This window comes from Procambarus clarkii, chromosome 4 (assembly GCF_040958095.1).
Source record: "Procambarus clarkii isolate CNS0578487 chromosome 4, FALCON_Pclarkii_2.0, whole genome shotgun sequence".
In the NCBI taxonomy this organism is placed as follows: domain Eukaryota; kingdom Metazoa; phylum Arthropoda; class Malacostraca; order Decapoda; family Cambaridae; genus Procambarus; species Procambarus clarkii.
In genome coordinates, this window is record NC_091153.1 from 37,191,637 (window position 1) to 37,202,165 (window position 10,529).

Here is a 10,529-nt window from a genome sequence, read left to right on the forward strand (position 1 = left end):
GTATGTTGCCAGCTAGACATGTGTTGGTGAATCTGGTTAGTTCCACCAAGAGGTTCTTTGCAATGTCACCCAGTGCAGGGTTGAGCATTTGCTTGAGGTGGTTGGGTTTTAGTCCTGTGAACCCACCTGCTGATCCTGTAGGGAAGGACATGGCTGCTTTATGGACCACAGATTCAGCCGCCCAGAGAGGTTCTGCTCCGGTAGCCCCCACTTGTACAATGTCGTCCTCACGCGGAGCCCTGGGTGGGTGTTTCTCCCTTAGGGCTTGAGCTGTTGCGGCATCTCTGTCGGCAATTGAGTCCTCACTGGTGATGACTCGTATTGCGCCAATAGTGTTTCCTTCTTCTATTTTCTTGGTGACTGATGTTCTGACTATTGATGTCTCGGATATGCCACTGCTGCTCTTCCTGCCGTGGGTGTTTCTCGCGTGAGTGGGAAGGCGCACCTGGTTGTCCTCCCTAGGAAAATCATTTATAGCTTTGATGACTGAGGCAGCTAAGGTTTTGTCTCTCTTTGCAGGGGTGGCTAGACATATGTTGCCAAACATTAGTAGGATGTGCCATGCTTGGGTCGTTCCAGGAGAGTCGTTGACCTTTCTCAGGAGGGCAGATAATTTGGCTGCTGCATGGGGGCGGGCTGCTTTAGGGATGTGTTGCAAGGTTCTGGCCGATGTTGCTTTAATAGCTTCTAATAAATTTTCTGTGGGAAAGAAGATCTGGGAGGTGTTTTGCCTTACGGGCGGTGTGGGCTGTTGATTGGTGTTCTCCCTGGGAGGGCGCCCAGAACCCATATATATATATAAATATATATATATATATATATATATATATATATATATATATATATATATATATATATATATATATATATATATATATATATATATATTTGGACAACACCCACCAGTGGGACTCGAACCCAGAAAGCACAACTACCTTCCAGTAGCTGGCATAACTAGTATGCTTTAACCCACTACGCCATCAGACCTTACAAAAGAAGTAGATAGTTCGAGATATATATCTCAAACATCTCCACCTCCCGAAGGCACCAGATGAGTGAGGGGTCAGTCTGCATTTTTCGTCAAGCCACTGTCAATGTGAGAGAACTCGTGTCCAGCTTATAAGCCTATACTTGCATAAACCACAAGTGAAGATTAACAATCTTTGGACAACACCCACCAGTGGGACTCGAACCCAGAAAGCACAACTACCTTCCAGTAGCTGGCATAACTAGTATGCTTTAACCCACTACGCCATCAGACCTTACAAAAGAAGTAGATAGTTCGAGATATATATCTCAAACATCTCCACCTCCCGAAGGCACCAGATGAGTGAGGGGTCAGTCTGCATTTTTCGTCAAGCCACTGTCAATGTGAGAGAACTCGTGTCCAGCTTATAAGCCTATACTTGCATAAACCACCAGTGAAGATTAACAATCTTTGGACAACACCCACCAGTGGGACTCGAACCCAGAAAGCACAACTACCTTCCAGTAGCTGGCATAACTAGTATGCTTTAACCCACTACGCCATCAGACCTTACAAAAGAAGTAGATAGTTCGAGATATATATCTCAAACATCTCCACCTCCCGAAGGCACCAGATGAGTGAGGGGTCAGTCTGCATTTTTCGTCAAGCCACTGTCAATGTGAGAGAACTCGTGTCCAGCTTATAAGCCTATACTTGCATAAACCACAAGTGAAGATTAACAATCTTTGGACAACACCCACCAGTGGGACTCGAACCCAGAAAGCACAACTACCTTCCAGCAGCTGGCATAACTAGTATGCTTTAACCCACCACGCCATCAGACCTTACAAAAGAAGTAGATAGTTAGATGGGGTAGTGGGTTAAAGCATACTAGTTATGCCAGCTACTGGAAGGTACTTGTGCTTTCTGGGTTCGAGTCCCACTGGTGGGTGTTGTCCAAAGGTTGTTAATCTTCACTTGTGGTTTATGCAAGTATAGGCTTATAAGCTGGACACGAGTTCTCTCACATTGACAGTGGCTTGACGAAAAATGCAGACTGACCCCTCACTCATCTGGTGCCTTCGGGAGGTGGAGATGTTTGAGATATATATCTCGAACTATCTACTTCTTTTGTAAGGTCTGATGGCGTAGTGGGTTAAAGCATACTAGTTATGCCAGCTACTGGAAGGTAGTTGTGCTTTCTGGGTTCGAGTCCCACTGGTGGGTGTTGTCCAAAGATTGTTAATCTTCACTTGTGGTTTATGCAAGTATAGGCTTATATATATATATATATATATATATATATATATATATATATATATATATATATATATATATATATATATATATATATATATATATATATATATGTCGTACCTAGTAGCCAGAACTCACTTTTCAGCCTACAATGCAAGGCCCGATTTGCCTAATAAGCCAAGTTTTCACGAATTAATATATTTTCTCTAAATTTTTTCTTATGAAATGATAAAGCTACCCATTTCATTATGTAAGTGGTCAATTTTTTTTTATTGGAGTTAAAATTAACGTAGATATATGACCGAACCTAACCAACCCTACCTAACCTAACCTAACCTATCTTTATAGGTTAGGTTAGGTTAGGTAGGTTAGGTAGTCGAAAAGCAATTAATTCATGAAAACTTGGCTTATTAGGCAAATTGGGCCTTGCATAGTAGGCTCAGAAGTGAGTTCTGGCTACTAGGTACGACATTATATATATATATATATATATATATATATATATATATATATATATATATATATATATATATATATATATATATATATATGTCGTACCTAGTAGCCAGAACGCACTTCTCAGCCTACTATGCAAGGCCCGATTTGCCTAATAAGCCAAGTTTTCATGAATTAATTGTTTTTCGACTACCTAACCTACCTAACCTAACCTAACCTAACTTTTTCAGCTACCTAACCTAACGTAACCTATAAAGATAGGTTAGGTTAGGTTAGGTAGGGTTGGTTAGGTTCGGTCATATATCTACGTTAATTTTAACTCCAATAAAAAAAATTGACTTCATACATAATGAAATGGGTAGCTTTACCATTTCATAAGAAAAAAATTAGAGAAAATATATTAATTCATGAAAACTTGGCTTATTAGGCAAATCGGGCCTTGCATAGTAGGCTGAGAAGTGAGTTCTGGCTACTAGGTACGACATATATATATATATATATATATATATATATATATATATATATATATATATATATATGTCGTACCTAGTAGCCAGAACTCACTTTTTGGCCTACTATGCATGGCCCGATTTGCCTAATAAGCCAAGTTTTCCTGAATTAATATATTTTTTCTAATTTTTTTCTTATGAAATGATAAAGCTACCCATTTCATTATGTATGAGGTCAATTTTTTTTATTGGAGTTAAAATTAACGTAGATATATGACCGAACCTAACCAACCCTACCTAACCTAACCTAAGCTATTTTTATAGGTTAGGTTAGGTTAGGTAGCCAAAAAAGTTAGGTTAGGTTAGGTTAGGTAGGTTAGGTAGTCGTAAAACAATTAATTCATGAAAACTTGGCTTATTAGGCAAATCGACCCTTGCATAGTAGGCTGAGAAGTGCATTCTGGCTACTAGGTACGACATATATATATATATATATATAGTAAGTATATACTATATATATATATATATATATATATATATATATATATATATATATATATATATATATATATATATATATATATATATAGTAAGATTAATAATTCTAACACGAATTTTCTCTATCTCTCTTACATTTCTTTTCACTGTTGATGGTAATTCAAAGATCAATTCTCCAAAATTAATTTTTATTTCTAGTCTGACGCGACACTTGAGCGCATTTCGTAAAACTTATTACATTTTCAAAGACTTTAGTTTACAAATACACAACTGAAACTGAATAGAGCTTACACATCTTCGAGGTTTATATCTACATTTGGGTGAGGTGGATGAGGTGAAAAACGAACTTTCAACAATGGGTATTCAATGGGTATTAAATTCCAACACAAGACAGAACACGAAACAATGGGTATTGAATGGGTATTAAATTCAAACACAAGACAAAACACAAAACAATGGGTGTTGAATGGAAGTAATTGTAGAAAGCCTATTGGTCCATATTTCTTGATGCTTCGATATTGGAGCGGAGTCTTGAAGTGGGTAGAATATAGTTGTGCCCTCAGCCACAGCTCAGAATGGAAGCAAGTCGACGAAGAACTCTGTAGGGTAAGGCAGGTCCTAGTCAACAACGGCTTCTCCAATGGTTTCGTGGAAGACATCATAAGAAGGAAAGTGAAACGCCATGCAACCTCTGAAGAGACAACTAACACAACACCTATACCCCCTATTAGACTATTTTACAGGAACTTCTTTTCCACAGCCCATAAAACGGAGGAAAGGGTCCTGAAAGATATTGTCAGTAGAAACGTTATCCCTACAGACAAAAATCAGAAGATACAACTGACGATTTACTATAAAACCAGAAAAACGGCCAGCCTACTCATGAGAAACTCTCCAGACACAAAGCAGAACGCTTTAAAAGAGACCAACGTCGTCTATGCCTTCAAATGCCCTCTTGGGGACTGTAAGCCTCAAAAAAACCAGTATATAGGCAAGGCAACAACATCTCTTTCTAGGCGTTTAACGATGCATAGCAACAGGGCTCCATTAAGGAACATATAATCTCTTCCCACAAACAAACCACCACCAGAGAAATCCTAGCAAACAACACAGAAATCATCGATAGATACAGCGATAGCAGACGGCTGGACATCTGCGAGGCACTACACATCAAGAAGTCAACACCAGCAATCAACAGCCAATTAATGCACAACTATATTCTACCCACTTCAAGACTCCGCTCCAATATAGAAGCATCAAGAAATATGGACCAATAGGCTTTCTACAATTACTTCCATTCAACACCCATTGTTTTGTGTTTTGTCTTGTGTTTGAATTTAATACCCATTCAATACCCATTGTTTCGTGTTCTGTCTTGTGTTGGAATTTAATACCCATTGAATACCCATTGTTGAAAGTTCGTTTTTCACCTCATCCACCTCACCCAAATGTAGATATAAACCTCGAAGATGTGTAAGCTCTATTCAGTTTCAGTTGTGTATTTGTAAACTAAAGTCTTTGAAAATGTAATAAGTTTTACGAAACGCGCTCAAGTGTCGCGTCAGACTAGAAATAAAAATGAATTTTGGAGAATTGATCTTTGAATTACCATCAACAGTGAAAAGAAATATAAGAAAGATAGAGAACATTCGTGTTAGAATTATTAATCTTACTTTTTCGGTCATATTTAATATATATATATATATATATATATATATATATATATATATATATATATATATATATATATATGTGTGTATATCACGAAAATAAACACGTGATGTAGAAATGTGACAATGTCAGACCACGGAGGAAAAATGAAACAGGAATTTCCTTAAGTACTTTCGTATATTTATACAGAAGACTCCTTCTGAAGATGTATTAATATACGAAAGTACTTAAGGAAATTCCTATTTCATTTTTTCCTCCGTGGTCTGACATTGTCATATATATATATATGCGAACAAGCCTGAATAGTCCCCAGGACTATATGCAACTGAAAACTCACACCCCATGAGTGTATATATATATATATATATATATATATTGTGACGATAATCTCTTTCAAGAGAGATTGAGCCTGCTCTTCCCTACATAATTACGTCAAAGTACAAGATACTATATAGAAGATACGTTCACCAAGTATCGCCAAACGTTTTGTCCAGAGAGCAAATCGTACCCCAACACCTCTCCACCGCCGTAACCAGCAAACTGCTCATCCTTTGCCTGCCTGTTGCTGATTGGCTGGTGTCTCGTCGCACCTGCCCTCCGCCACCACCACATGTCGACGTCTGGGCTGCAGCACGCCAGTCTCGTCAGAATATCTTTGTGCTCCATGAAGTTGACATCTCTTGCTGGTAGACTGAGCCTTGGCTTTCGTGTACTAAGGGAGGTGGCAGCTTGAAGCCAGTATTCCAGCACCCATTACATATTTTATTTTGCTATCACTGTAACTTACTTGTCTTAGCGTAACTTTTCATTTGCCAGTGATTATTCATGTAATTTTGTTTGTTGACTTGTCCTGCATATTTTATGAGATTACCTTTATTCATGTCTTGTTTTCTAGAGTAATTAAAATTTCATTGTTTATATACTTGTGTTTTGTGTGTCTTCCCATTACCTTACCACAGAAGAAAGGACAAACTTTTCTCTCTTTTTTTGTGATGTGACGAGGCCCTGCCCCCAGCTTTTGAAACAGCCGAACACCAACGCTTTACCGTCACAATATATATATATATATATATATATATATATATATATATATATATATATATATATATATATATATATATATATATATATATATATATGTCGTACCTAGTAGCCAGAATGCACTTCTCGGCCTACTATGCAAGGCCCGATTTGCCTAATAAGCCAAGTTTTCCTGAATTAATATATTTTCTCTAATTTTTTTCTCATGATATGATAAAGCTACCCATTTTATTATGTATGAGGTCAACTTTTTTTTACTGGAGTTAAAATTAACGTAGATATATGACCGAACCTAACCAACCCTACCTAACCTAACCTAACCTATCTTTATAGGTTAGGTTAGGTTAGGTAGCCGAAAAAGTTAGGTTAGGTTAGGTTAGGTAGGTTAGGTAGTCGAAAAACATTTAATTCATAAAAACTTGGCTTATTAGGCAAATCGGGCCTTGCATAGTAGGCTGAGAAGTGCGTTCTGGCTACTAGGTACGACATATATATATATATATATATATATATATATATATATATATATATATATATATATATATATATATATATATATATATATATATATGTCGTACCTAGTAGCCAGAACGCACTTTTTGGCCTACTATGCAAGGCCCGATTTGCCTAATAAGCCAAGTTTTCATGAATTAATTGTTTTTCGACTACCTAACATACCTAACCTAACCTAACCTAACTTTTTCGGCTACCTAACCCAACCTAACCTATAAAGATAAGTTAGGTTAGGTTAGGTAGGGTTGGTTAGGTTCGGTCATATATCTACGTTAATTTTAACTCAAATAAAAAAAAATTGACCTCATACATAATGAAATGCGTAGCTTTATCATTTCATAAGAAAAAAAATAGAGAAAATATATTAATTCAGGAAAACTTGGCTTATTAGGCAAATCGGGCCTTGCATAGTAGGCTTAGAAGTGCGTTCTGGCTACTAGGTACGACATATATATATATATATATATATATATATATATATATATATATATATATATATATATATATATATATATATATATATATATATATATATATATGTATATATATATATATATATATATATATACATATATATATATATATATATATATATATATATACATATATATATATACATATATATATTTATACATACTTATATATATATATATATATATATATATATATATATATATATAAATATATATATATATATATATATATATATATATATATATATATATATATATATATATATATATATATATAATTGATGACTTGTAGTTATTGTAATTTTTTGGAATATTGGATAGAGGGTATATGCTAATGGCAATGCATTATTACAAGGCTTCAAAAAGATAGGGCCCCAACACAAATGTTTGGGTCAACTGGTCAATTAGGAGTTATGAGTGAACTTTCACTCGCGCATTTCTCAAACGTGTAATAAGCTTTTCCTGTTATATAGACATTTTTTCTTTAAGAATTTAAATAGACAACCCTGTGAGTTTGTGTTTAATCTTCAGGTGTTGCTGATTGACCGAAACTTTATCAAACACAAAGTTTATTAGTAAATGGTAAATGGCCAGGTAGATGGTACACTACAGTGTAAATGGTCAGGTTGATAGTACACTACAGTGTAAATGGTCAGGTTGATAGTACACTACAATGTAAATGGTCAGGTTGATAGTACACTACAGTGTAAATTGTCAGGTTGATAGCACACTACAGTGTAAATGGCCAGGTTGACCGTAAAATACATTGTAAATGGCCAAGTAGGCCATACATTACTGTGTAAATGACCACACACTATAAAGTGTAAATGTCCAGGTAGACCACACATAATAAAGTGTAAATGACAAGGAAGATCGCACGCTAAAATGGTACCCAATAATTATTATGAGTAACTAAAAGGACAAAATATAATAATAATAATAATAATAATAATAATAATAATAATAATAATAATAATAATAATAATAATAATAATAATAATAAAATCAACAGGAGTCATGAAGATGATTCGAACCTAGGCGCTGGGGACTCCCAGGAATCCTCCTCATGACGTCTACTGATCTTCTCATTGATACAACACGTTAATGTGATTTCTTTGTGTAATAATAATAATTACGAATGAGTGGCAGGATTCAGCTTCTAGCCGGGAAATAACTGAATTTATGTGAGAGTTAAAGTGTAATATTCATAGATGACCTATACAAGGTGGGTCTGAAGTCTGGTGTTTAAGTGAGGGAGTTCGATTGTGGAAATGATAAGTCAACAGGAGTTAAGCGCGTCGGTGATAAGTGAGGTAGACTCTGAAGTGATGATTACATTTTCTTATTAAAAACTACACGTAACAACAGAGGGAAACTCGGATACACAGACGAGTCAGAAATGTCCATTAAGAAATTCTTCAGTGTTGGAGTTATAAATAATTGTGGTGTGTTAGACTTGGCACTTGTTAAAATTAACTATATACACAAATTTAACTGTGGAAAAGACAAGTAAACGGATAAAACAGTCATTGCATCATAAACTAAACAAAAATCGAAAAGCGAGGGAAGGAGCTGACATGCGACCATATAAGCACAACAAGGTGAGTACACCACTGCCAACTACTAACCTTCAACTTTTGCCACATCCAGTAGGAATGACCTGATGGCGTAGAGGTGTTTGGGTGTGGCCAAGTCGCCCATCATTCCTCGGCAGTGCCTACGAGCCGCCTCCCACGTGACTGAGTGTGGACTCAAGTAGAAGCATTCGTCGAGAACCAAAGTGTATGGGTAAGGGCAGGTCGGACCTGGAACAGCAATACGCTGAAGAAACATGAACAAAAACATTTTAAGGTTGTGTATTGGGACAGATAGATGAACAAAGTTGTCTTGATGTTCTAATACAAGTCAACGACGCCTTGTGAGGTGTGATAATTGTTCAGTGTCGTCAACATCACAGTCAAAGAAATAATTGAAACATCAAATACGGAACAGCAATCTGCCCATCATTAGTGAAATTGTACACGTGTATTGTTAGGCCTATATATATATTTAAATTCGTTGTTGAGGACCATATGGTTCAATAGCACATATCATACATGTTTGTTTGTTTGTTGGGATTAATGATATTAACAAATCTGAAGGTGTCTGTGTTTTTTAATTATACTTCTTATTGAAGTGAATAATCAGAAAACTTGTAATTTGTAATAAAAAATAACTTAAACAAACTGCTCCGTAACAAAACTACATTACCTATGTATCCTAACTCTGCTGAATTAAGTTAAAATTAACGCCATATTAGAATAATGTAGTTGCAATAAAATGTTATTTTGTACAATTTAAACTGACTTTAGCAGTTATTAAAAATGTTTTCTACATATTTGTCAAAAAGGTTTTGACTAACTAAACCTCATTGAACGGTTTTGGCTGTAAACACTTACATGACATGAACCAAATATCATATATGTAAGGAATTGTGCAAAACGTAATTTGTTAAAATATTTTCTCAAATGCAGGAATTACCTTGAGGGAAGGAGTTGCGTTCTCGTGTGACATTTAAGAGTTCGCTCAACACTGCTGTTTGGTGGGATAACGATAATTGGGAGACGATGACTGCAGAGCGAAGCTCCTCCAAGGCAGGCTCCTCAGTCATGGGCTGACCAGCCACCACCACCACCGCCAGGAGCAGTAAGGAATTCATAGTTACCGTGTTAATCTTAGCTCTGATGGCGCTGTCTTGATGCTTGCCAGACCCGTCTAAGGCACACAACTTGGCCCTCGGGTGTGTAGGAGAGGAGTGACGCCCATGTCGCTGTCTTCTCCAGAAAACAGCGAGAGGGGAAGTGATGCCCCTGTCTGGGGAAATTTACTCACACAACATATATAAGAGTAACCAGTATCACGTAGCTGGGAATACTGAGGTTAGCTCGCATCTGCCCACAGTGTTTCCTCGTAACTATTTAACAGTTGTTAAAACACGTTTACTCCATCTAAGTGGTATTTCCCACTCCGAAGAAATACACATTTCTTCTCCTATCGAAAAACAGTGAAGAATGTCGAAAATAAAATAAATATTTGTCTACTACGAGATTTGCCAGTGATGAAACAACAACCCACGCTAAGCTGATATGGTTCGAACGACTTTCTAATGACTTCTCCAGAACATTACTCGATTTAGTCCGACCTACAGTAATATTCCTCTACATC

At 36.3% G+C, this 10,529-nt stretch overlaps 1 protein-coding gene across 1 annotated transcript in view; it reads right to left on the reverse strand.

Moving 5' to 3' along the window:
• The window catches only part of LOC123748932 (C-type lectin-like), a 56,583-nt gene extending 46,452 nt beyond the window's left edge, over positions 1–10,131 (reverse strand). Inside the window, exons 1-2 of the mRNA XM_069333480.1 lie at positions 9,846–10,131; positions 8,954–9,130 (exon numbers count right to left, since the gene is read on the reverse strand). Coding sequence (XP_069189581.1) covers positions 8,954–9,130; positions 9,846–10,023 — 355 coding nt within the window. The 5' untranslated portion in view covers positions 10,024–10,131. The remainder of the gene's footprint in view (positions 1–8,953; positions 9,131–9,845) is intronic.
• Positions 10,132–10,529: the final 398 nt, after the last annotated feature.